The sequence below is a fragment of the Littorina saxatilis genome, linkage group LG14, assembly GCF_037325665.1.
Source record: "Littorina saxatilis isolate snail1 linkage group LG14, US_GU_Lsax_2.0, whole genome shotgun sequence".
NCBI classification, from domain to species: domain Eukaryota; kingdom Metazoa; phylum Mollusca; class Gastropoda; order Littorinimorpha; family Littorinidae; genus Littorina; species Littorina saxatilis.
In genome coordinates this window covers 1,004,227-1,031,998 of record NC_090258.1, presented here as the reverse complement: position 1 = coordinate 1,031,998, position 27,772 = coordinate 1,004,227, and the positions used below count along the sequence as shown (strand labels likewise).

Sequence of the window (27,772 nt, the reverse complement as noted above, 5' to 3'; positions counted from 1 at the left end):
ATGGACAAAGACGTGTTATGTCTGGATCTGGTGTAGGTACCTTGCAGGAGCCAGTGTTAGCTATCGTCGCAACGGAAACTTTCTTTGTTTCTTTGACAAACTCAGTCATGGCTGTCCTGTAAGTATTCTTATTTTTCCCGCGATGCAGAGTAAGAGAGGTTTCATTGATAAGGCAATATTATAATTATGCCCATTCAAGTGATTTGGGGAAATGGTAAAACATTGGTATTCGAACACAAATATCGAAACATGAACCAAAATTATGTGTAGACAAAGTTCCATGGAATGAGAGTGTCCGTTCAAACTGACATGTTCAACATTTCAAACGTGTCGCGCTCTATCTTTTCACTGCCCATTGTATTTTGACGACTGGGTAGAGGTAGGGCCATCCGTCAAAGCGTAACGTGTCCGTAAGCATTTAGCTCGTTATTGTTCTTTATGGTGTGTGTGTGTGTGTGTGTGTGTGTGTGTGTGTGTGTGTGTGTGTGTGTGTGCAGGGCCGGACTAGGCAAAGAGGAGGGGGGGTGCCAGTGGTGGTCCAGGGGTATGTTCCCCCCTGAACGAAGCCCCCTGAAGGCAGTGAAGCTGATTGGTAGATCATATTCTGAGATAGGACAATGGTCGGATGTTTTAAATAAGTGAGGTACATGTTTAGGCTAGGGGGGGGGGGGTTGCGCAACCCCCATACCCCCCCCCCCCCCCCCCCCCGGTAGTCCGGCCCTGGACACACGTCATGTGTTTGATTGCATGTGTGTGTGCTGTTCAATGTCAAAACAACAACAAAGTCAGTACATGACGTGTGTTTTGTAGTTCCTTTGAAGTTTCGGTCAACCTGAAACACCCAAACATGAAGCTTATGTGTTTGATTGCATGTGTGTGTGTGCTCGTTCAATCGTCAAAACAACAACAAAGTCATAGTACCTGAAAGGAATTCGATCGATACATGAATGTTATTTGCGTAAAATGTCATAATTTGGTCAAAAACGCAAATAACGTATAATAAACAAGAGGCGAAGCCTTCAAGGCTCACGTAAGAAATCGACAAACAGTAACACAAACTCAATCACTCCGTCACACATACACACACACACACAGTAAGCATAGGTGACACGGTCCAAGAGTGCGAGACACTAGATCTAGATCTGTCTGTCTGTAGCCTACTTACGGGAGTAGTAGGGAAGAGGTATGCCTCACCCCTCGGCGCAATGCGCAATGCGCAAGGGTAGGGTCCATCATAAAGTGATAGGTTAAGGTGCCTGTGTTTAAGTAGTGATAAAGAGGGATTGCGTTTAAACGGTTTATTGAGTTTTATATTTTGTCATGTGATTTCATGTGCCTGTACCTGTTGCTCGATACTAATGACCACTCCAGCTGGGGTAAGCACCAATAAAATTCAGTAATTGACCCTCCCTCTGTGTTTTCACGGGCTTGGGACCGTTTTGACAAGGTATGTCAAAGCCACATTGGGGGTTTTTGGGATTAAACAATACGAGCATTATTTACAGAAGCAAAACATGTCTTATCAAATTTATTTACAAAAACGACAAAGTTGTTTGGCATTGGAATGTTAACCATATCACAGGCGGCGGTATCACAGTCAAAAAAAGAAAGAGACCCATTAGAGGGGTATCACAGTCAAAAAAGAAAGAGACCCGTTAGACGGGTGTAGGCAGGGTTGAAACCCCGTCAGAAGCGATCACACGCTTGATGTAGAAAAACGAGAGTGACTTTCTGGTTTGGGAATAGGTGAACATAGACTTTCCGTCTGTCTTGAAACCAGTGTTTGTACCACCACCACTTTCTTGCGTTAGAAGCACCTGTTGGTAAGACTCTTTTGTCAGTTTGTTTTGGTTTTTGTTCAAACCTTTTGAACTAAATTTACTTCCACTATCCCCCTCACAAAAGTAGGTTTTAGAACACAGACCAATAAACGCATTTCCTTGGTATTCGGTTTTAAAGAGACCGGGTGTTCGTTTGTCATAGTGGACACGCGCTGTACAGGCCTGACAGAGAGTCGGGTCCCATGGGGCGTTAGCTAAACGGGTGTTTTGGAAGGCTGCCTCGTGTTGGTCACAGGCTTGTGCAGGGAACCATTGGTTATACACTTGGTAAAACTGCTCTCGTAGTTCAGGACGAACTACCTCTTCTAACGTTGAAGCGCTAAGCGCCATGTATAGAGAATCTGTATCCATTTCCAAAAGCTGGTAGTCGGCTCTGGACACAAACTTATCTAGAAAATCAAAATGAAACTCCAACATGCGTAGTTTAGCGTACTGGTAAACAAAGTAACCAATCTGAGAGGGAAGTGACCAGTTGATTTTTTTTTTAGCCATCTCTACTTCAGTGACAGAATCTGTCACTTCTGTTAGTTTTTGAAAACGACCATTGTTGATCAGTTTTGAGGCCTCATCAGACAAAACGTAATGAATATCACGATGGTTGGCCACGTTAGTTAAGGTTTTCCCGTAGGCTGAGTTACCGAGCAGTTTGAAAGTTTCAGCTAAGATAGCTTTTGATGGGTCTTGGTCCCCTGCTCGTCTTGCGTTTGAAACGCTGTCACCAAACTGACGGAAACAGGTTTTGGGTTGATACTCCACGATCAGCGTGATGTTTTTAACAACCAACCCGTGCTGCACGTACCAAAACAAGAGGGGTGTGGCTAGCAGAATTTGTTCACCGTGGTAACTCCCAACAAGTGTGCGGCGTGGTTGAGATAAGAGCTTGTGTTTTTCAGCGTAGTCTTTCATAAAATCCCCGATCTGTTCTCGGCTGACAGACTCATTTTTGAAAATAGGCTGCATTTCACTGAAATGTTCTTTTAGATGATCAGGTACATAAATATCACACTGTACCAACCCGAACAAAGTTTTGTTTTGCACCGCGTCTAAGACAGTTTGATCTGTGATGGTAGAAGGATGCCGGAAGGGTTTAAGTGTCGGAAAACGACCTTGTAGAAAAGTCTGAATGGAGGTGTTTTGTTTTTTGTCTGCGTGCCATTCACACTCCCATTTTTCGACGACAGTCACACCCACTTCCTCACGTAGGTATTTGGTGATGTTGGTTGTATGTTCTCTGAGTTCAACTAGTGTTTTTCCGGTGACAGGGTTAGACGTTTTACCGGCGGTCACAGAACAGTCATGCCCGTGGAACAAACATCCGTGAAACTGATAGCAAATTTGATTTGTGGCATCCCAACCATCAACTCTAATCTTTTTTCGACCAAGGGCCTTCTCTTTCGCGTTAAACTTATGTTGGAGATGGATCTGTTTTGATGCCATGACCCACTCCAACCATTCCCGAGCTAGCTGACCGTAGGGATCTGTTTTTTCCGCTTTAAAAGCGTTTTCTTTTCTACGAATGACAGGGTGCTCTGTGGGCATGTCTTGCATGAGTGCAGCTAAATACAGCGCATTTGCATCAAATCCCTGAACAGACTGTACCGGTTTGTCCTGATTACCACGAATGTATGTTTTGTCTTTTTCGTGGTATCTGTGAAAGACAATAGACGGACCCCCGACAATGTTCTTTCGCAAAAGTGCGTGAACGTCTTTTTGTTTTTCGTTAAAAAGTGAAAAGTAGGTATCTGAAGACAACGTGTCAAACAGATACTTCAGTGTCACACCGGGGACAGAAATACCGTCTTTCAGCAAATCAACTCGCAGACTAGCGTACATACTAATCTGATGCTGCAAAGCAACCAGAAACGGCCCTGTGTCTAGGTTGTTGTACCACACCAAAAAATCCTTCAAAGTCATCATTTTGTTTTCAGTCCACACACGCTGACAAAAAGCGTACTCTGTATCAGAAATATTTGAGTTTTTGAGCTTACTAAAAAAAGCTGCATGGGGTGGGAGTTCTCTTTCATCTAGTGTACTTAGACTAGTGACGTATTCATAGCAGAAAAAACCCTTTTGCTCTTCGACACCGAACGCCTTGAGGTACTTGGAATAACTAAAACCTGGCGCAAGAAAATTGTTGATGTCGAGAAACCGAAGTTTGTCTGTACAAAGACACATATACTGGTTGTTTCGTTTAACAACAAACTTGAAAGGGGGTCTTTTAGGGGCCTTCTTTTTTCCCTCTGTTTTGACTTCTTTGTCTTCTTCTTCTTCTTCTTCTTCTTCTTCTTCTTCTTCTTCACCCACGGTATCAAAACCATCTGGTTCAAAAACAGGGTCTGTTTGACTGTCGTCTTTTGGAAGATCGTTATGGGCTGTTTTGTCTTTGACAAACTTTTCAATGAGAAAAGGTTTGATCACATTCAGATCGTAGCGGGAAGAATTGAAACCTACGACAGGCAGTTCTTGTAAATACTCATATAATTTCTGTCTGAGTCTTTCTACGGGGATGTTGAGGTTATCTGTTTCTTGTTGTTGTGTCTCTTCGATCTCAGTCAACTGGTCAAACACATCTTTAAATTCTTCACAAAGAAGAGCGCAGGAGGCCTCGGAGATACGTTCTAGGTAGTTAACCATGTTGTTCACTAGTTCTTGAGGGTTACCTTTACTCACAAAACAGGTTGGTTCTGTGAAATGGGGAACATTACTGCATACAGAAACAGAAAGAGGAATATGTTTTGCTGTATACTGTGTACAGTTTGACTCAGCTGATTTTGTCTGCGGCAAGTTATCTGTGTCAAAAAACACCTCAAAATCAAAAGTCGCTCTGTAGGGAAAAACAAAATCTGTGGCTACCTGAACACCGTGGTTTTGTAACTGTTGAAAAATGTTTTGGGGTGGTGAGTAAACCCCGCCTTTCAACGTTTCTTTTGAACCCTCACCCTGACAAGTCTGTTCATGTCGATTCATTTTAAACAAAGACGACCAGAGTTTCCCGCATTTGGAACAAGCCAAAGCATGACCGAGTTTATCAATGTCTAAAATGTACATGAAATGGTCTTTGTAACGCAAGAGGCGCATAACGCCAGAATGTTTGTAAGCGCTACGACGCAGAGGAACGAGACAGACAGGTGTTTGGTTCTCATCAAACTCAAACACATCTATGTTCACCTTAAACTCAGATTCAATCGACTCAAGTTGAAACAAAGTGACCCCCGGAAAGTGGACAGGGGGGAAATGTCCGGCCCACTGTTTGAACAAGGTTTTTGTGGGTTTTTGCAAAGAATGAAGCGAGGCTCCTTTGTACAAAGCAAGACAGCGAAAGAGACACAGACCATCAGTATAAGGAAAATGATGATTCTGATCTTTTTGGAGTTTGTGCAAGAACGGTGTGTTTGTGATGTAGTCAGGTAGACTACCACAGGCACATCCGATAGGAAAGTCAGTCAAAGGCGTGACATAGAAACTGGAAGACATGATGGTATGAACAGCATACCGAGAGTTTGGGCGTTCGAGTCTAACTTGTTCTAGAATGTCACGGTCACTGATTTCATCGAGAAAAGAAAGAAAGTCCTGCTTTGAGTTGATCAGGCGCGGTCGTTGTAAGACAGAGTGGTTATTGACTGAGGCATGAAAGAAAGACAAGTCACCCGACTCTTTGTTTTTGAGAAGAAAAGAGTGAGAAAAATTGATTTTGAAGCGTTTGTTCTGTTCATGGAACAGATCAAGAAGCGACTCGTCCCAATCAGGGAAATCAGAACAAGGGTTCCAGAGAATGGTATAGGTTGACTGAAGTTTACCAGGCCGCTTATGAGATTTAACAGAATTCCAATGCTTTTCGTACATTTGTCTTTCTTCAAAAGGTAACTTTTTGATTTTTTCTTTTTCTAGACTTCGTTTGTTTAATCCCTTTTTGGGGGAAGGGGCATCCTGTGAAGGCGAACTTTTTCTTTTCTGTCCGCCTGTCGGCACTGGTGGTGGAGGTGTCCGACTCGCAACATCTTGGCAGTTTTTGGTTTTTTCATGCCGAGCAAGGCCGTGTTTTCTGCTAAACGACTTGCCGCACATAGCACAGAGAAAAGGTCTGGCTTTGTTATGGGCTTCGTTAACATGAGCGTTAAGGTTGTAGTTTTGTGTAAAAACCTGTTCACAGTGCGGGCATTGGTTACGCTGCAATAAAAAAAAAACTATGTCTGAACTACAAAAAAAAAAAAAAACAATATCAAAAAAAATCTTACATAAAAACATTTATTTTTCTAAAAAGCTATGTCTGAGAAAAAAGTAACACGCTACTTTATTTTTTTTATCTTTACAAAAACAAAATCAACTTACCAAATCTGTTGAGGCCGGTTGTGGCGTTGTGTTAGCGTCACTGCTGCTGCTGCTGTTGGTCGCCATAGTTGTTTTTGTTCACCACCACCCACTTGTAAAGTCGAAGAGACTCAAGAGTTAGCCCCAGAAGAAGTTTATTTATACCCCCTCTTTGCCCGCATCACCGTCGTATTCTAACTACGCGTTTCTATTTTTAGGTGCTGACCAATCAACAAGTTCTAACATGTTTAGGTCTTGTGTCTCTGTGGTACAATACTCGGGCGTAAACACCCAGAAGAACTTTTTTTATACCCCGCCTCACACCTGTGTCTTACTACGCGATTCTATTTTTAGAGGCTGACCAATCAACATGGTCTAACATACAAGGTCTTGCATCTCTGTGGTGCAATACTCAGATGTAAACACCAGAAAGAACTTTTTTTTATACCCCCCCTTTTTGACCGCATCACACTAGTGTCTAACTACGCGTTTCTATTTTTAGTGCTGATCAATCAACAAGTTCTAACATGTTTAGGTCTTGCATCTGTGTGGTGCAATGGTCAGACGTGATCAGTCTCTAACCTAACATTATGTATGACTGACTGTAGAACAACTCGTGTTCGGTGTAAAATGTACCTCCGATGTTTATAACACCTACATAAAAAACAACAATCTGAGTCTACTTGTTAAAACTTTTTTTATATGTGTACATCAGCTCCCAGCCCTCTCATCAGTCGAGCTAACTTCCACACCCACCCCACACCATTTGTCTAGCACTAATCTAAGCATTAAACTCTAAGCAAACCTCGGGGTAGGCAAACCGCGTCCTATTAAACTTCTCTAACTGCTGACCACCTCTGGTGGTTTATCGGTGAGGGGCTTCCGCGAAGCGTATCGGTACCGTTTAATTACCTTATCCTGACACCTCCCCTGACAGGGCGCCAAACTACATAGCTATTAAAGAGAGAGTGTTCGGTGAAGCGCGGAGAAAATGGGGAGGGGGTTACTGTCAATAGAAAGGAGGCGGCTCAGTAACCCAGCCGCGTTAAGCACCAATAAAAAAAAAGGCCGGGGGGCAGTAGTCCTGTCATTACCCCAGCTGGAGTGGTCATTAGTATCGAGCAATAGGTACAGGCACATGAAATCACATGACAAAATATAAAACTCAATAAACCGTTTAAACGCAATCCCTCTTTATCACTACTTAAACACAGGCACCTTAACCTATCACTTTATGATGGACCCTACCCTTGCGCATTGCGCATTGCGCCGAGGCATGAGGCATACCTTTTCCTTACTACTTAATTTTACCTGGTTATTATCCAAGCAACAGCTTCAAAATATTGAAGCAATGATCAACATTTCGTCAGCACGTATGTAGTTAAAGTGTGTATCCAAAGAAAACGGGTGGTGGGGGGTTTGGGGGGGGGGGGGGTAAAAACAGGTGACTGGTTTGTGTCGTGTGTGGTATGTAGACCAGGTCATGGGTCAAGGTTAGGTCAGATCGCGTGAAGGATGATGGTATAGATACAGTTATCACCGAGCTGCAGTTCGCCGATTCGGAGAAGACGATTTCACATTGTTCGGTTTCGTAGCTCCAGAAAAATAGATAAAGAAGATACCAAAGCAGATTTCCTACAGGTTAATCTGCACAGCGTGTTTCCAGTGTCTGCGCGAGGAAGCGCTGTCGAAAGCGCGGTGTCGATCTGGCCATCTGGCAGTTGTGTCCCCCGTAAGTAGTAGGGAAGAGGTATGCCTCATGCCTCGGCGCAATGCGCAATGCGCAAGGGTAGGGTCCATCATAAAGTGATAGGTTAAGGTGCCTGTGTTTAAGTAGTGATAAAGAGGGATTGCGTTTAAACGGTTTATTGAGTTTTATATTTTGTCATGTGATTTCATGTGCCTGTACCTGTTGCTCGATACTAATGACCACTCCAGCTGGGGTAAGCACCAATAAAATTCAGTAATTGACCCTCCCTCTGTGTTTTCACGGGCTTGGGACCGTTTTGACAAGGTATGTCAAAGCCACATTGGGGGTTTTTGGGATTAAACAATACGAGCATTATTTACAGAAGCAAAACATGTCTTATCAAATTTATTTACAAAAACGACAAAGTTGTTTGGCATTGGAATGTTAACCATATCACAGGCGGCGGTATCACAGTCAAAAAAAGAAAGAGACCCATTAGAGGGGTATCACAGTCAAAAAAGAAAGAGACCCGTTAGACGGGTGTAGGCAGGGTTGAAACCCCGTCAGAAGCGATCACACGCTTGATGTAGAAAAACGAGAGTGACTTTCTGGTTTGGGAATAGGTGAACATAGACTTTCCGTCTGTCTTGAAACCAGTGTTTGTACCACCACCACTTTCTTGCGTTAGAAGCACCTGTTGGTAAGACTCTTTTGTCAGTTTGTTTTGGTTTTTGTTCAAACCTTTTGAACTAAATTTACTTCCACTATCCCCCTCACAAAAGTAGGTTTTAGAACACAGACCAATAAACGCATTTCCTTGGTATTCGGTTTTAAAGAGACCGGGTGTTCGTTTGTCATAGTGGACACGCGCTGTACAGGCCTGACAGAGAGTCGGGTCCCATGGGGCGTTAGCTAAACGGGTGTTTTGGAAGGCTGCCTCGTGTTGGTCACAGGCTTGTGCAGGGAACCATTGGTTATACACTTGGTAAAACTGCTCTCGTAGTTCAGGACGAACTACCTCTTCTAACGTTGAAGCGCTAAGCGCCATGTATAGAGAATCTGTATCCATTTCCAAAAGCTGGTAGTCGGCTCTGGACACAAACTTATCTAGAAAATCAAAATGAAACTCCAACATGCGTAGTTTAGCGTACTGGTAAACAAAGTAACCAATCTGAGAGGGAAGTGACCAGTTGATTTTTTTTTTAGCCATCTCTACTTCAGTGACAGAATCTGTCACTTCTGTTAGTTTTTGAAAACGACCATTGTTGATCAGTTTTGAGGCCTCATCAGACAAAACGTAATGAATATCACGATGGTTGGCCACGTTAGTTAAGGTTTTCCCGTAGGCTGAGTTACCGAGCAGTTTGAAAGTTTCAGCTAAGATAGCTTTTGATGGGTCTTGGTCCCCTGCTCGTCTTGCGTTTGAAACGCTGTCACCAAACTGACGGAAACAGGTTTTGGGTTGATACTCCACGATCAGCGTGATGTTTTTAACAACCAACCCGTGCTGCACGTACCAAAACAAGAGGGGTGTGGCTAGCAGAATTTGTTCACCGTGGTAACTCCCAACAAGTGTGCGGCGTGGTTGAGATAAGAGCTTGTGTTTTTCAGCGTAGTCTTTCATAAAATCCCCGATCTGTTCTCGGCTGACAGACTCATTTTTGAAAATAGGCTGCATTTCACTGAAATGTTCTTTTAGATGATCAGGTACATAAATATCACACTGTACCAACCCGAACAAAGTTTTGTTTTGCACCGCGTCTAAGACAGTTTGATCTGTGATGGTAGAAGGATGCCGGAAGGGTTTAAGTGTCGGAAAACGACCTTGTAGAAAAGTCTGAATGGAGGTGTTTTGTTTTTTGTCTGCGTGCCATTCACACTCCCATTTTTCGACGACAGTCACACCCACTTCCTCACGTAGGTATTTGGTGATGTTGGTTGTATGTTCTCTGAGTTCAACTAGTGTTTTTCCGGTGACAGGGTTAGACGTTTTACCGGCGGTCACAGAACAGTCATGCCCGTGGAACAAACATCCGTGAAACTGATAGCAAATTTGATTTGTGGCATCCCAACCATCAACTCTAATCTTTTTTCGACCAAGGGCCTTCTCTTTCGCGTTAAACTTATGTTGGAGATGGATCTGTTTTGATGCCATGACCCACTCCAACCATTCCCGAGCTAGCTGACCGTAGGGATCTGTTTTTTCCGCTTTAAAAGCGTTTTCTTTTCTACGAATGACAGGGTGCTCTGTGGGCATGTCTTGCATGAGTGCAGCTAAATACAGCGCATTTGCATCAAATCCCTGAACAGACTGTACCGGTTTGTCCTGATTACCACGAATGTATGTTTTGTCTTTTTCGTGGTATCTGTGAAAGACAATAGACGGACCCCCGACAATGTTCTTTCGCAAAAGTGCGTGAACGTCTTTTTGTTTTTCGTTAAAAAGTGAAAAGTAGGTATCTGAAGACAACGTGTCAAACAGATACTTCAGTGTCACACCGGGGACAGAAATACCGTCTTTCAGCAAATCAACTCGCAGACTAGCGTACATACTAATCTGATGCTGCAAAGCAACCAGAAACGGCCCTGTGTCTAGGTTGTTGTACCACACCAAAAAATCCTTCAAAGTCATCATTTTGTTTTCAGTCCACACACGCTGACAAAAAGCGTACTCTGTATCAGAAATATTTGAGTTTTTGAGCTTACTAAAAAAAGCTGCATGGGGTGGGAGTTCTCTTTCATCTAGTGTACTTAGACTAGTGACGTATTCATAGCAGAAAAAACCCTTTTGCTCTTCGACACCGAACGCCTTGAGGTACTTGGAATAACTAAAACCTGGCGCAAGAAAATTGTTGATGTCGAGAAACCGAAGTTTGTCTGTACAAAGACACATATACTGGTTGTTTCGTTTAACAACAAACTTGAAAGGGGGTCTTTTAGGGGCCTTCTTTTTTCCCTCTGTTTTGACTTCTTTGTCTTCTTCTTCTTCTTCTTCTTCTTCTTCTTCTTCTTCTTCACCCACGGTATCAAAACCATCTGGTTCAAAAACAGGGTCTGTTTGACTGTCGTCTTTTGGAAGATCGTTATGGGCTGTTTTGTCTTTGACAAACTTTTCAATGAGAAAAGGTTTGATCACATTCAGATCGTAGCGGGAAGAATTGAAACCTACGACAGGCAGTTCTTGTAAATACTCATATAATTTCTGTCTGAGTCTTTCTACGGGGATGTTGAGGTTATCTGTTTCTTGTTGTTGTGTCTCTTCGATCTCAGTCAACTGGTCAAACACATCTTTAAATTCTTCACAAAGAAGAGCGCAGGAGGCCTCGGAGATACGTTCTAGGTAGTTAACCATGTTGTTCACTAGTTCTTGAGGGTTACCTTTACTCACAAAACAGGTTGGTTCTGTGAAATGGGGAACATTACTGCATACAGAAACAGAAAGAGGAATATGTTTTGCTGTATACTGTGTACAGTTTGACTCAGCTGATTTTGTCTGCGGCAAGTTATCTGTGTCAAAAAACACCTCAAAATCAAAAGTCGCTCTGTAGGGAAAAACAAAATCTGTGGCTACCTGAACACCGTGGTTTTGTAACTGTTGAAAAATGTTTTGGGGTGGTGAGTAAACCCCGCCTTTCAACGTTTCTTTTGAACCCTCACCCTGACAAGTCTGTTCATGTCGATTCATTTTAAACAAAGACGACCAGAGTTTCCCGCATTTGGAACAAGCCAAAGCATGACCGAGTTTATCAATGTCTAAAATGTACATGAAATGGTCTTTGTAACGCAAGAGGCGCATAACGCCAGGATGTTTGTAAGCGCTACGACGCAGAGGAACGAGACAGACAGGTGTTTGGTTCTCATCAAACTCAAACACATCTATGTTCACCTTAAACTCAGATTCAATCGACTCAAGTTGAAACAAAGTGACCCCCGGAAAGTGGACAGGGGGGAAATGTCCGGCCCACTGTTTGAACAAGGTTTTTGTGGGTTTTTGCAAAGAATGAAGCGAGGCTCCTTTGTACAAAGCAAGACAGCGAAAGAGACACAGACCATCAGTATAAGGAAAATGATGATTCTGATCTTTTTGGAGTTTGTGCAAGAACGGTGTGTTTGTGATGTAGTCAGGTAGACTACCACAGGCACATCCGATAGGAAAGTCAGTCAAAGGCGTGACATAGAAACTGGAAGACATGATGGTATGAACAGCATACCGAGAGTTTGGGCGTTCGAGTCTAACTTGTTCTAGAATGTCACGGTCACTGATTTCATCGAGAAAAGAAAGAAAGTCCTGCTTTGAGTTGATCAGGCGCGGTCGTTGTAAGACAGAGTGGTTATTGACTGAGGCATGAAAGAAAGACAAGTCACCCGACTCTTTGTTTTTGAGAAGAAAAGAGTGAGAAAAATTGATTTTGAAGCGTTTGTTCTGTTCATGGAACAGATCAAGAAGCGACTCGTCCCAATCAGGGAAATCAGAACAAGGGTTCCAGAGAATGGTATAGGTTGACTGAAGTTTACCAGGCCGCTTATGAGATTTAACAGAATTCCAATGCTTTTCGTACATTTGTCTTTCTTCAAAAGGTAACTTTTTGATTTTTTCTTTTTCTAGACTTCGTTTGTTTAATCCCTTTTTGGGGGAAGGGGCTTCCTGTGAAGACGAACTTTTTCTTTTCTGTCCGCCTGTCGGCACTGGTGGTGGAGGTGTCCGACTCGCAACATCTTGGCAGTTTTTGGTTTTTTCATGCCGAGCAAGGCCGTGTTTTCTGCTAAACGACTTGCCGCACATAGCACAGAGAAAAGGTCTGGCTTTGTTATGGGCTTCGTTAACATGAGCGTTAAGGTTGTAGTTTTGTGTAAAAACCTGTTCACAGTGCGGGCATTGGTTACGCTGCAATAAAAAAAAAACTATGTCTGAACTACAAAAAAAAAAAAAAAACAATATCAAAAAAAATCTTACATAAAAACATTTATTTTTCTAAAAAGCTATGTCTGAGAAAAAAGTAACACGCTACTTTATTTTTTTTATCTTTACAAAAACAAAATCAACTTACCAAATCTGTTGAGGCCGGTTGTGGCGTTGTGTTAGCGTCACTGCTGCTGCTGCTGTTGGTCGCCATAGTTGTTTTTGTTCACCACCACCCACTTGTAAAGTCGAAGAGACTCAAGAGTTAGCCCCAGAAGAAGTTTATTTATACCCCCTCTTTGCCCGCATCACCGTCGTATTCTAACTACGCGTTTCTATTTTTAGGTGCTGACCAATCAACAAGTTCTAACATGTTTAGGTCTTGTGTCTCTGTGGTACAATACTCGGGCGTAAACACCCAGAAGAACTTTTTTTATACCCCGCCTCACACCTGTGTCTTACTACGCGATTCTATTTTTAGAGGCTGACCAATCAACATGGTCTAACATACAAGGTCTTGCATCTCTGTGGTGCAATACTCAGATGTAAACACCAGAAAGAACTTTTTTTTATACCCCCCCTTTTTGACCGCATCACACTAGTGTCTAACTACGCGTTTCTATTTTTAGTGCTGATCAATCAACAAGTTCTAACATGTTTAGGTCTTGCATCTGTGTGGTGCAATGGTCAGACGTGATCAGTCTCTAACCTAACATTATGTATGACTGACTGTAGAACAACTCGTGTTCGGTGTAAAATGTACCTCCGATGTTTATAACACCTACATAAAAAACAACAATCTGAGTCTACTTGTTAAAACTTTTGTTATATGTGTACATCAGCTCCCATCCCTCTCATCAGTCGAGCTAACTTCCACACCCACCCCACACCATTTGTCTAGCACTAATCTAAGCATTAAACTCTAAGCAAACCTCGGGGTAGGCAAACCGCGTCCTATTAAACTTCTCTAACTGCTGACCACCTCTGGTGGTTTATCGGTGAGGGGCTTCCGCGAAGCGTATCGGTACCGTTTAATTACCTTATCCTGACACCTCCCCTGACAGGGCGCCAAACTACATAGCTATTAAAGAGAGAGTGTTCGGTGAAGCGCGGAGAAAATGGGGAGGGGGTTACTGTCAATAGAAAGGAGGCGGCTCAGTAACCCAGCCGCGTTAAGCACCAATAAAAAAAAAGGCCGGGGGGCAGTAGTCCTGTCATTACCCCAGCTGGAGTGGTCATTAGTATCGAGCAATAGGTACAGGCACATGAAATCACATGACAAAATATAAAACTCAATAAACCGTTTAAACGCAATCCCTCTTTATCACTACTTAAACACAGGCACCTTAACCTATCACTTTATGATGGACCCTACCCTTGCGCATTGCGCATTGCGCCGAGGCATGAGGCATACCTTTTCCTTACTACTAAATTAGCATTTCTTTGTTTAGTCAAATGTTAAAGTTTCTATCACACACACGCACACACACACACATACACACGCACAGACAGACAAAGTTTAGCATCGCATAGGCTACACTTACGTGAGCCAAAAATGTTTTAAATAAGTGAGGTACATGTTTAGGCTAGGGGGGGGGGGGGGGTTGCGTAATCCCCATAACCCCCTCCCCCCCCCCCCCCCGGTAGTCCGGCCCTGTTGTATGTGTGTGTGTGTGTGTGTGTGTGTGTGTGTGTGTGTGTGTGTGTATGTGTGTGTGTGTTGGCAACAATTATAATTTATAGCAAAAAGTGAACAAAACATACATAAACCAAACGCGTTACGTTGTTGACAGATTCCTGCTGTTGATGACCAGCCTGTTTGTGGAAGTTTGCTACAGCCAACCGGCTCCAGTCAACTGGGGCCCGGACCTTTACTTCAGAAACTACTGGCCTGACCCCGTCAATAAGTCTGACCTAGAGAAGTACGTCACACTGATGACCTGCGCTGGTCTGTGTTCAACAAAGCCCTGGTGTTCTTCGTTCTTTTACCGCAGTCAAAACAAGCACTGCCTTCTGTTCAGAACGATCTACGTCGACAGAAAGTTCCTCCGTCCGCAAATGGGGGTTGACTACTACCGCGTTGCGTCAGGTAGGTCCAGCTTTCTCTTCCTCCCCTTCAGTGCAGAGTTCAAGAAGTGCTACGTGTAGTCAAGACGTGTACATGTACGCGTAGCAATGACGTCACCCGCACACGTACTATACTTCGCGTCATAAAAAAGTAGGCAGATGTTTAAGATGAGACCGGTTATTGTATTGTGACAGCTAGAACGGAACACGTTTGGTATTTTATTACAAACAAAGATCAATTTTGTATCCAAGACAGTCAGATATGTTTACATATGCATCCATGTATTGTCTGAGCTCTAACAATGCCGTTATGGCACGTCGGGGTCCTGATTTGGCCTATATGGTCCGCTGGACTCAAAAAGCAACATTTAACCAACTAACTAACTAACGTCGAACAGTGTAGATGTCATTCTTCTCTGAAGCCCTTAAGGACGGTTTTCGACCTCTCTCTGACTTTTTGTCTGTCTGTCTGTCTGTCTGTCTGTCTGTCTGTCTGTCTGTTTGTCTGTCTCTCTCTCTCTCTCTCTCTCTCTCTCTCTCTGTCTGTCTGTCTCTCTCTCTCTCTCTCTCTCTCTTAATCAAGGTCTCTTCTTTAATGATTTGAATTGTACACCTTTTGCTTATGTTCTTAATTTTACCTATCCTAACGAAGCACTTGAAGCCTGGTATTCCGTCTTTATCGATGTGGTAAATCGACATGCACCTGTGAGGCGGAAACGAGTAAGACATCCTAAACTTCCTCCCTGGTTAACCATTGATGTCATCGAAGCAAAGACAAACAAATTATTTGAAGATTATAAAATAGCGCGTAACAGAGTAAAGAATCTTGTGAGAAACGCGAAGCGATCAAATTTTAATAAACTTGTGGGAAACAGCAAAGATGTTTCAAAAATCTGGCGCGCCCTGGGGTGTTATGTATGAGGGACGTCTAAACGTTTAGGCGGCGTGCAAACAGCGAGTGCCGCCAACCGCGAGGTACACGGTATGTACGGGTGGCGACTACACGCTTGTACCGCCGAAACTGGCGACTAAATTTAGACGTGCTCCGGAGGTCGTCTAAATGGTTTACACGCCGACTTCAGTGAACAGAATGGCCATTTTCATGGTTTTCCGCCATCAAAGTCGACGAATTTTGCGCCGTAATCGTTTTTAGACAGAACCCAATAGTTGGAAGTGCTGGACTAAAAAGATATTTTTTTTGCGAGATTCACTTCCCTTATCATATTATTTTAGAACCAACACCGATAAGATTAGCGAAGACATCTTTGATTCGTTTCAGCGCAAAGTAGCACTGACCCATATTTCACTACTCTCCGTCTCTGAATAGTCGAACTCCCCGTGCGAGGAAGCGGGAGGATGTTATCGAATGACCCTAGCGCATGCGCAAAGGAAGGAATTCCTCGTTATAAAAATAGATTGACTGGTGACCTTGCTTTACACGGCAACTTGAAAGTCGGCGGTCTGGTTGTCACCCGTGCATACCGACTGAGCGCCTGCGGTAGGTGGCGACTTTCAAGTCATGACTTCGCTGAAGTCGGCGTGTACTTTCGACGTCACTCATACATAACACCCCTGAACACGTTTTTAAAAGGCAACTCTTCAACAAACAAAAAAAGTATTCCTCAGAATATAAAGGCCAACGATTTTAACGATTATTTTTTGTCTGTTGCTGAATCACTGGTAGATTCTCACTCAAAATCTCCAGGTACAGAACCACATTCCTGTTGTAAACGCTTGCAGATGTTCTGTGATGACATAAGAAATACGGATGTGTTTGTTATTCCGATAATGGCCATCCATGAAGTTGGCCAGTACATAGCACGGTAAGAAAATAAAAAATCTTCCGGACTTGATGAAATAAGTAATAAATTATTAAAATTGTCTACTCCTTGTAGTAGAGTCGCTGACTTATGTTTACAATTTATGTATTCAACAACATTTTTTTCCAAAAGAATTTAAAAAAGCGAAAGTCATACCTTTGCCAAAGAAAAAAGGTTCTCAAGACTTAAATGATTTTAGACCTATATCTTTGTTTTCTGTATTATCTAAGCCTCTTGAAAGGCATGTTCAGAAACATCTGGTTACTTATTTGGAGGACCACAACCTTTTGCATCAACTTCAGTCTGGTTTTCGCTCTCAACACTCATGTAATACTGCCTTGCCAGATTAACTGATTCATGGTACTCATCCATTTCGGTGTGCACGTTAAAGATCCCACGATTGACAAAAGGGTCTTTCCTGGCAAAATTGTATAGGAATAGATAAAAATGTCCATCAAATACCCGTGTGACTTGGAATAAAGTTTAAAAAAAAATTCCATCTCACACGGCATTAAGTCTCAGGGCTTGGAAACATGAATACACGCATGCAGGGAAAAAAAATGAGTAGCGCCGTATACTGTATGGCAGCTCGCTTTCCCCAGGGAGAAAGCAGCCCGAATTTCTGTGAGGTTACCCTCATGGACTATATAAAATCTTATCCTTATCCTTATCCTTATCCTATTAATAGGTTAGACATTTTTGGGGATGTTTTCTTGGACCTAAAAAAAGCTTTTGACCTAGTGGATCACGAGATCCTTCGAAAGAAGTTAAAATGTTATTTGAAAAATCCTAGCACTGTCGCTTTTTGACTCACATGCGAAGCAAAAGTGAGTCTATGTACTCACCCGAGTCGTCCGTCCGACCGTCCGTCCGGAAAACTTTAACGTTGGATATTTCTTGGACACTATTCAGTCTATCAGTACCAAATTTGGCAAGATGGTGTATGATGACAAGGCCCCAAAAAACATACATAGCATCTTGACCTTGCTTCAAGGTCAAGGTCGCAGGGGCCATAAATGTTGTCTAAAAAACAGCTATTTTTCACATTTTCTCTGAAGTTTTTAAGATTGAATAGGTCACCTATATATGATATATAGGGCAAAGTAAGCCCCATCTTTTGATACCAGTTTGGTTTACCTTGCTTCAAGGTCAAGGTCACAGGAGCTCTTCAAAGTTGGATTGTATACATATTTTGAAGTGACCTTGACCCTGAACTATGGAAGATAACTGTTTCAAACTTAAACATTATGTGGGGCACATGTTATGCTTTCATCATGAGACACATTTGGTCACATATGATCAAGGTCAAGGTCACTTTGACCCTTATGAAATGTGACCAAAATAAGGTAGTGAACCACTAAAAGTGACCATATCTCATGGTAGAAAGAGCCAATAAGCACCATTGTACTTCCTATGTCTTGAATTAACAGCTTTGTGTTGCATGACCTTGGATGACCTTGACCTTGGGTCAAGGTCACATGTATTTTGGTAGGACAAATGTGTAAAGCAGTTCTTAGTGTATGATGTCATTGCTAGGTTTAGTTATTTGACCTTGACCCTGAAGGTCGTCTGTCTTCAGGCCCTTGGTGTAGAGGTCTGTGAGGCTCGCAAATATGTTCCAGTCTGCCTTCTTGTAGTTCCATCTTGGAAACGTTGTACTGTTCTGTGGCCTGTACTGCAAGTTGATGGCCAGCTTCACTGGCCGGTGGTCGCTGCCTCCTAACTGGCTAAGTATCCCTCTTGTGGTTTTCTTGGAGAAGTCATCAGTTGCAAAGGCAAGGTCTGGGATGGAAGTCGACAGCCACCTACGTGAGAAGAAGGTGGATGGGTTTTCTGGATCGTTCAGCAGTATCATTTGAGCGTCGATCTGCCAGTCCTCCACTTCCTGTCCTCGTAGCCCCAACAAGTTGAGTGGCTGTTGAAATCGCCAACCACCAAACAGTTCTCGGCTGGTAGATTTTCCAGATACTGCAAGGAAAGTTCTTTGTCTGGGGGGCAGTACAGGTTGTAGATGGTAATGACAGAGCTGTCCACTGTGATTTTGACTCCTTGGACTTCAGCTTGCTGATTTGTGTCCACTTTGATTTCTTGTGCTGGTCTACTGTTCTTGATGAGCATCAGCACTCCTCCTTTGTGTCTTCCTTCTCTGTCCTGTCTGCAGGTTTAGGATCATCTGATGGTGAACCGGTGGTTCGGATTCAGGTGCGTTTCTTGGATACAGGCTACATCAATATTGTCAGCATACAGTCTTTCAGTGAGAGGAAGCTTTTTGTTGTACACTCCTTCCGCATTCCATTGAAGAATGCTCAGCGGTCGAGGAGTCTCCTGCGCGCTTGTTGTTCTTCTTTGGCCAGTAGCATTTACCCTCCGCCTCCGTAGGCTGGCTCCTCGAGGCGGGACGGGGTGACCTCCGGTAGCTTGGGTTGGGCCCCTTTGAGGCATAGGGCCCGGCAATCTACCAGCCCGGGGGGACTCCACAGGTAGAGCACCATCACGTGTTGAATCGTCGTTGTCCATCATGGGAGTGAAATGCGTTGCACTGTCGTTACGCGCACTGTGGCCCAGCGCATCCGTCTTCAGCAGTGGTTTCTTCTCCGACTTTTCCTTGTCGTAGGGGACTTGCCGTCCATGGCTGCAGAACGTCCCCCGTCCTTGGTTTTTTGTCTGAGTGATTCTTCTCATACCCCATTAGCCTCGGGGAGAGGTGGCTGAATTAGTCTGACCTCTACCCTTTGACCTGTCCAGCTTGGGTGGCCCTACCAGGAGTTTACACTCCCGCTGGCATAGCTCTCAGGGTCATCGAGGCACTCAAACCACCACACCGCGCCAAGGAATCAGCCTTGTGGTGGCTTTACGTATACTGTCACCTGGTTGTCACGACATATGTCGCGCTACTGGCTCAGTCTGTTTGGTCGGTTCCGATTACCTCCCATGGATGCGAAAACCTGTATGACTGGTTTTTTTTCTCTCTGTTAATTCACCAGTGGCTATGTAACATGTGTTACAGAATTGCACCAGTGTAAGGGTTAAAAGCCAATTCCTGGATGGCAAGCGTTACGCAAAGTCAAACATTCCTGCCGGCAGTGATTGCACTTTGTGCCCGGTTATCATAGAGTCCGAACTTCACATGATGTTTGTTATCATAGAGTCCGAACTTCACATGATGTTTGTTATCATAGAGTCCGAACTTCACATGATGTTTGTTATCATAGAGTCCGAACTTCACATGATGTTTGTTATCATAGAGTCCGAACTTCACATGATGTTTGTTATCATAGAGTCCGAACTTCACATGATGTTTGTTATCATAGAGTCCGAACTTCACATGATGTTTGTTATCATAGAGTCCGAACTTCACATGATGTTTGTTATCATAGAGTCCGAACTTCACATGATGTTTGTTTGCAAACAAATTTCACCACCTGAGACCAGAAATGTTGATAGTCATTTGCCGAGTTGCCAGTTTCGTAAACTGATGTGAAACATTAGTTTTAGACAAATTGCATGGTTCCTTTTCAAGTCGTTTGAGCTGCGTGACCTCGCGCCCCCTAATTGGCGTAGAGGCGCGTCCCCCGGGTGGTGGATGGGGGAGCCTTCTCTACTAACTTCTGAGAGAAGGTCGCATCACTCTCGATGCCGTGAACCTAATTAGGATCTTTTTCTTGTTTCTTCTCTATTTCTGCCTCCCCAAAGTCCTTTTGCTTTCCTTTTCTCACCCATAAAATTCTTCACTTATTACCCTTGTTAAGTGGTTCTTGTATAGAATATAGTCAATGTTTGTAAAGATTTTAGTCAAGCAGTATGTAAGAAATGTTTAGTTCTTTGTACTGGAAACTTGCATTCTCCCAGTAAGGTCATATATTGTGCTGCGTTGCGGGCCCCTGGAGCAATTTTTTGATTAGTGGTTTTGTGAACAAGAAACACTTAACAAGTGGCTCTATCCCATTTCCCCCCTTTCCCCTATCCCATCTCCCCCCTTTCCCTCGTCGCGATATAACCTTCGTGGTTGAAAACGACGTTAAACACCAAATAAAGAAAGAAAGAAAGAAAGAAAGCTGCGTGAAAAATCTTGCCATTGCTGTCATTGAGAAAACATAGCAATCTATGTTCTGATACGTGTGCGTCTTCTTCTTCTTCTTCTGCGTTCGTGGGCTCAAACTCCCACGTACACTCGTGTTTTTTGCACGAGTGGAATTTTACGTGTATGACCGTTTTTTACCCCGCCATTTAGGCAGCCATACGCCGTTTTCGGAGGAAGCATGCTGGGTATTTTCGTGTTTCTATAACCCACCGAACTCTGACATGGATTACAGGATCTTTTTCGTGCGCACTTGGTCTTGTGCTTGCGTATACACACGGGGGTGTTCGGACACCGAGGAGAGTCTGCACACAAAGTTGACTCTGAGAAATAAATCTCTCGCCGAACGTGGGGACGAACTCACGCTGACAGCGGCCAACTGGATACAAATCCAGCGCGCTACCGACTGAGCTACATCCCCGCCCTCTGATACGTGTGCTAAATGTAGAAATGTCAGGAAGAAATGGTAATACTATGGAACACGATAACTGTCCAGGTGCGTAAATAAGCAAGAGATTGTGTGAGTAATGGCGACAATGACTGAGGGAGTGAGCCACAGAGTGAGTAATGGCGACAATGACTTAGGGAGTGAGCCACAGAGTGAGTAATGGCGACAATGACTGAGGGAGTGAGCCACAGAGTGAGTAATGGCGACAATGACTGAGGGAGTGAGCCACAGAGTGAGTAATGGCGACAATGACTTAGGGAGTGAGCCACAGAGTGAGTAATGGCGACAATGACTGAGGGAGTGAGCCACAGAGTGAGTAATGGCGACAATGACTGAGGGAGTGAGCCACAGAGTGAGTAATGGCGACAATGACTGAGGGAGTGAGCCACAGAGTGAGTAATGGCGACAATGACTGAGGGAGTGAGCCACAGAGTGAGTAATGGCGACAATGACTTAGGGAGTGAGCCACAGAGTGAGTAATGGCGACAATGACTTAGGGAGTGAGCCACAGAGTGAGTAATGGCGACAATGACTTAGGGAGTGAGCCACAGAGTGAGTAATGGCGACAATGACTTAGGGAGTGAGCCACAGAGTAAGTAATGGCGACAATGACTGAGGGAGTGAGCCACAGAGTGAGTAATGGCGACAATGACTGAGGGAGTGAGCCACAGAGTAAGTAATGGCGACAATGACTGAGGGAGTGAGCCACAGAGTGAGTAATGGCGACAATGACTTAGGGAGTGAGCCACAGAGTGAGTAATGGCGACAATGACTGAGGGAGTGAGCCACAGAGTGAGTAATGGCGACAATGACTGAGGGAGTGAGCCACAGAGTGAGTAATGGCGACAATGACTGAGGGAGTGAGCCACAGAGTGAGTAATGGCGACAATGACTGAGGGAGTGAGCCACAGAGTGAGTAATGGCGACAATGACTGAGGGAGTGAGCCACAGAGTGAGTAATGGCGACAATGACTTAGGGAGTGAGCCACAGAGTGAGTAATGGCGACAATGACTTAGGGAGTGAGCCACAGAGTGAGTAATGGCGACAATGACTTAGGGAGTGAGCCACAGAGTGAGTAATGGCGACAATGACTTAGGGAGTGAGCCACAGAGTGAGTAATGGCGACAATGACTGAGGGAGTGAGCCACAGAGTGAGTAATGGCGACAATGACTTAGGGAGTGAGCCACAGAGTGAGTAATGGCGACAATGACTGAGGGAGTGAGCCACAGAGTGAGTAATGGCGACAATGACTGAGGGAGTGAGCCACAGAGTGAGTAATGGCGACAATGACTTAGGGAGTGAGCCACAGAGTGAGTAATGGCGACAATGACTGAGGGAGTGAGCCACAGAGTGAGTAATGGCGACAATGACTTAGGGAGTGAGCCACAGAGTGAGTAAGGGAGTGAAACATTGAATGAGTGGGGTAAGTGCGCTGAAAATGAAAACATTAAAGGTTTTAGGCCTCCAGCCTAATCTTCAAACCGTGTATGAGTGTGTGTGTGTGTGTGTGTGTGTGTGTGTGTTTGTGTGTTAGGAAACGCTGCTGTTGCTGAACTTTGGTTCGGTTTTGTGTGTTGCATGTAGTTGACTTGTTTGTACTTTGTGGGAAAGTACCGATATTATATTTTGTGAACACAATATTTATGCTTGGACGAGAATGCAGGTGAACTTTCTAGTCCTGTCAAAACAAGTTGTTTACCACGTTGGGTTCGTGGCGTTCGCTCGGATTAAGTGCGTCGGCACCTTTTGATGTACGTCACAGAGAACGTCACTGTATAATGTAGTTGTATCATGTTCGGTCTGGAATATTCTCGAGATTGAGTATTTGCTATATAGGCCAGCGCGATTTGTATGTAAAAAAGCTTCTACTTTGAGTTCTGCTAGATGTGCAGTTGTATGTATGGAATGCTAAATAAATCCTCGAACTCAATTTGACGAGTTGTTTTCTGCTGCTGCGAAGACGGGCGACGTAGAATAAAAGAACACAACTATACGACATTTGAGAACTTGTGGCAATCTCAAGTGTCGTGTAACAATTGGGGGCCAAGCCAATGATCTACGTTTAACGCCAAGGGTTTTCCAGCAACAAGGACTAGTGTCAAGAAAGTCACAGGAGGTAGCCATCAATCGGGTGTATCCTGAGGGATCAGTATTGCGACTACGGAACCGTGGATTCGGTGTGACTGGTGAAGAGTTTGGTAATCGCCGCAGCTCGGTACGGTGAGCGACGCCGGAGTGTATCGGGATTACAGAGGTTAGCTGCCGTTTGGACGAGTCGGACTTCGTCGCGGAGCTAGTGCATTAATACTACGAAATACGACTGAGGTACGTCGTGTACGTATCGTGAGCAGAGTGCGCCGTCACGTTAGACGAGGAGGGTGGCAGCCTGCGTCTACGCTAGGTGACCAGCAACGAGAGAAGCATCGGAGGTGCAGTAGAGACTGTGTTCTTTTAGAAGACTACATTCGTCTACGTTCGTGGATGTGAAAGAATACAGACGAACGCACCGGAAAAGACCAGAATGGCTGAGTTCTGGGGAAAAGGAATTGAACTGGGACTGAAAGGCAAGCAGTTGACGGAGTTCGTCGAGTCCCAGACACGACTGCTGACGCGTGAAGAAAGACAAGCGCAGCGTGAGCGTGAAGAAAAAGAAAGAGAAAGAGAAGCACAGCGTGAAGAAAGGCAAATGGAGATGAAACGCTTAGAGCTCCAAATAGAAATGGAGATGAAGCGCTTAGAGCTTCAGACAGAAATGGTGCGTGTTCAAAATGAGCACGAGGCACCACGCCAAAGAGATAACCAGCAGCAAATGTTACACAGGGCACCGAAACTTCCAGCATTCGCTGACGGGAAGGACCAGATCGACTGCTACCTTGCAAGATTCGAGAGGTTCGCTGAGAGTGCTAGATGGCAGCGCGACGACTGGGCGATTCAATTCAGCGCAAACTTGACTGGGGCAGCACTTGAGGTCTACACTAGACTCTCAAACGATGACGCCAGAGACTCTGATGTACTGAAGGAAGCTCTGTTGCGTTGTTACAACTTCACTGAAAGGGGCTACCGTCAACGCTTCCGCGAATGCCAGCCATTGTCTGGAGAGACACCGAGCCAGTTTGTGGAGCGCCTGTCGTCATACCTGCAGAAGTGGGTGGAGTTATCAGGTGAAGAGCAGTCATACGAGAGTCTGCGGGACTTGATCGTGAAGGAGCAATTCCTTAATGCTTGCCCGAAGGACCTGGCGACCCGCTTGGAAGAGCAAAAACTGCGGGGTTTGAAGGACATTACTGATGCTGCTGAGCGTTATCTCATTGCTCATGGAAGGACCCTGGGGACGTCAAAGTCAACGAGACCTTTCCAGAAGAGCGGAAACCAGGCAAACCAACCTGCCAAGGGACAAAGCTGCTGCTGAACTTTGGTTCGGTTTTGTGTGTTGCATGTAGTTGACTTGTTTGTACTTTGTGGGAAAGTACCGATATTATATTTTGTAAACACAATATGTATGCTTGGACGAGAATGCAGGTGAACTTTCTAGTCCTGTCAAAACAAGTTGTTTACCACGTTGGGTTCGTGGCTTTCGCTCGGATTAAGTGCGTCGGCACCTTTTGATGTACGTCACAGAGAACGTCACTGTATAATGTAGTTGTATCATGTTCGGTCTGGAATATTCTCGAGATTGAGTATTTGCTATATAGGCCAGCGCGATTTGTATGTAAAAAAGCTTCTACTTTGAGTTCTGCTAGATGTGCAGTTGTATGTATGGAATACTAAATAAATCCTCGAACTCAATTTGACGAGTTGTTTTCTGCTGCTGCGAAGACGGGCGACGTAGAATAAAAGAACACAACTATACGGCATTTGAGAACTTGTGGCAATCTCAAGTGTCGTGTAACAGTGTGTGTGTGTGTGTGTGTGTGTGTGTGTGTGTGTGTGTGTGTGTGTGTGTGTGTGTGTGTGTGTGTGTGTGTGTGTGTGGTTAGCCCAAGAGACTTTTGCCTCCCAAAAGAAAGTTTTGTTGTACAGTCCGACAGCCAACTCAAAAATGATTGTCATCTACATGTGCATGAAAACGCGTAAAAAGGTCTTTCGAAAATATCTGTTCTATTGTGCAGACAAATGTCCAATCGAGAAGTGTTACTACCTGAGTCGTCCGGACAACCTGTGTTTCTTTCTCGACCTCTCGCCACAGGTGGCAACATACCACAACAGCAAGGCATTCTGCGAGGACAATCACGGACGTTTGGCCAGCTTGGATAACCGCAGCAAAAGTCAATGGATTGTGGAACTCCTGAAAGTGCACAACGGTAGGTAGTTCAGTGGCTAGAGCAGAGAACAGGTATGTAGTTCAGTCGCTAGAGCAGAAAACAGGTAGGTAGTTCCCCAGTGGCTAGAGCAGAGAACATGTAGGTAGATCAGTGGCTAGAGCAGAGAACAGGTATGTAGTTCAGTAGTTAGGGCAACGAACAGGTAAGTAGTTCAGTGGCTAGAGCAGTGAACAGGTATGTAGTTCAGTAGTTAGGGCAGCGAACAGGTTGGTAGTTCAGCGGCAAGAGCAGTAAACAGGTAGGTATTTCAGTGGATAGAGCAGTAAACAGTGGGTAGAGCTGTAAACAGGTAGGTATTTCAGTGGGTAGAGCAGTAAACAGGTAGGTATTTCGGTGGGTAGAGCAGTAAACAGGTAGGTAGTTCAGTGGGTAGAGCAGTAAACAGGTAGGTATTTCGGTGGGTAGAGCAGTAAACAGGTAGGTATTTCAGAGGGTAGAGCAGTAAACAGGTAGGTATTTCAGTGGGTAGAGCAGTAAACAGGTAGGTATTTCAGAGGGTAGAGCAGTAAACAGGTAGGTATTTCAGAGGGTAGAGCAGTAAACAGGTAGGTAGTTTAGTGGCTTTAACAGTGAACAGGTAGGTATCTCAGTGGCTAGAGCACTTCGCACTTTACTTTGCTACCATGCTAACTTAGAGCTGTTTTATTTTGTAACCTCTGATTTCCCCGTTTGTGACCTGAAATAAAGAAAACTCCAGCTGCCTTATGCGTCTCAGCCAATATAAGATGGTATCTGTCAAGTAAGCGGGTGTTCGCGTCAAAGGGCAGTAGCCAAATTGGTTTTTTCAAAGTTCCCCTTTCTGGGTCTCTTCCTCAGCCTCGTCGGGTGACCGTTTTTACCTGGGGGCACGGTTGGAAGGTACGGACTATAGATGGTCCAACGGCGAAACCCTGGCAGGTCCCGGGAGCAGCGACAACTTCTGGAACGTACAGGGCCAATTGCCCTCACCGACTAGACCCTGCCTCGTTATAGACATACAAGCAAACTATAGCACTTGGCAATATGATTCTTGTAATGAGAGCAAGACACAAATCCTGTGTGAATACCAAATTACCAATTGACCATGCTTCAAACTAGGCATTGTTTGTGTGACAGTGTGTGTGGGTTGGGATGGCAAGTGCGTTTGTGTCCGTAAGCATTTAGCTTGTTATTGTTCTTTATGATGTGTGTGTGTATGTGTGTGTGTGTGTGTGTGTGTGTGTGTGTGTGTGTGTGTGTGTGTGTGTGTGTGTGTGTGTGTGTGTGTGTTTTAAACAGCTTTTTTTCGGTCAGAAATATACGTGTATTTGAAGATAAGTCTTTCTTCTGCTCAAGTATGTGTTTCTGGAATCTGAGCAATATCTGGGTATGACGTCACTGGTCCATGACCACGCCTACCCTCAAAAATAGCGGTTTTTTTGACGGCATGATTCACTTTCAACCGTCAAAACAGTGACTTCAACTGAATGATATTGTACATTTTTTATATACGAAAGTTTATTTGGTATCTTACCTAACAGTTCAAACACATTTCGTTCAAATCCGTCGCACTGTCAGGCTTATCTAGCGTATAAAAGAGAGCGACCACAAAACTGAAAAACAGCCAAAAATCCATGTTTTTAGTGGTGTTTTTGCTGGGTAGCTGCAGTTGATATGCAATAAATCTATAACTACAAATAGCAGCCTCACCAAATTTCACAGAACGACGACAAAGACCCTCATCTGGATTCGCGCTAGTACTTGGAGCAAACAGATCCCGAGAATGGACGTTGTAACGGTTTTTCGTTAACAATTTGCAAACGTTCGTAACGTCCTGGAAACAAATGTGCCATGCACACAACGTTGTTTACTGTGCAAACCATGGTGTCATTACATGTGTGCCAGGTTTCAGAAGCATTATTTCATGGGCTCAAAAGATATAGCCTCATGACTTTGAAGAAATAAAATGTAAAATCTCGCTCCACAGCGCTGTTCTATTTTAAGACGATGACGTCTGAAAAACTCATATTAAGGTCGCTAAGTGATTAGGACACACACTTTACACTATCAAGGTTAATTGCAAAAAGCTCAGCGATTACATTTTTCCTTTGTATAAGATCTGCTGTTTGGTGTGTTGTTTTTGAAATGTGTCTTTGGCATGGTGTTTTGGTGTGCAAGTGCGTGAGTTTATGCATCTGTCTGCCTGTGACTACGTGTGTGTTTGTATGTGTGCATGATAAAAAAAATAATCCGAAGAGCCCTAAATAATTATACTTTTTGAGTTTGTGTGACTGTTCCCGTAGCTTGATGTTCACGATTTACGAATTAGTAAGCCGTT

At 44.1% G+C, this 27,772-nt stretch overlaps 1 protein-coding gene across 1 annotated transcript; it reads left to right on the top strand.

Annotated features, from left to right (window-relative positions):
• Positions 1-26,815, top strand: LOC138946628 (uncharacterized). The gene is made up of 4 exons (XM_070318071.1): positions 1-118; positions 14,533-14,828; positions 25,264-25,455; positions 26,293-26,815. Exons 1-4 carry the CDS (start codon positions 18-20, stop codon positions 26,535-26,537), a joined length of 834 nt encoding a protein of 277 aa, XP_070174172.1. The 5' UTR covers positions 1-17; the 3' UTR covers positions 26,538-26,815.
• Positions 26,816-27,772: the final 957 nt, after the last annotated feature.

Excerpts from the sequence above, each read along its gene's own strand:
- LOC138946628 (XM_070318071.1), top strand. The coding sequence starts at position 18 with ATGTCTGGATCTGGTGTAGGTACCTTGCAGGAGCCAGTGTTAGCTATC. Across the intron at positions 119-14,532 it reads AACTCAGTCATGGCTGTCCT|ATTCCTGCTGTTGATGACCA; the intron begins GTAAGTATTCTT and ends CGTTGTTGACAG. Across the intron at positions 25,456-26,292 it reads ACTCCTGAAAGTGCACAACG|CCTCGTCGGGTGACCGTTTT; the intron begins GTAGGTAGTTCA and ends TCTCTTCCTCAG.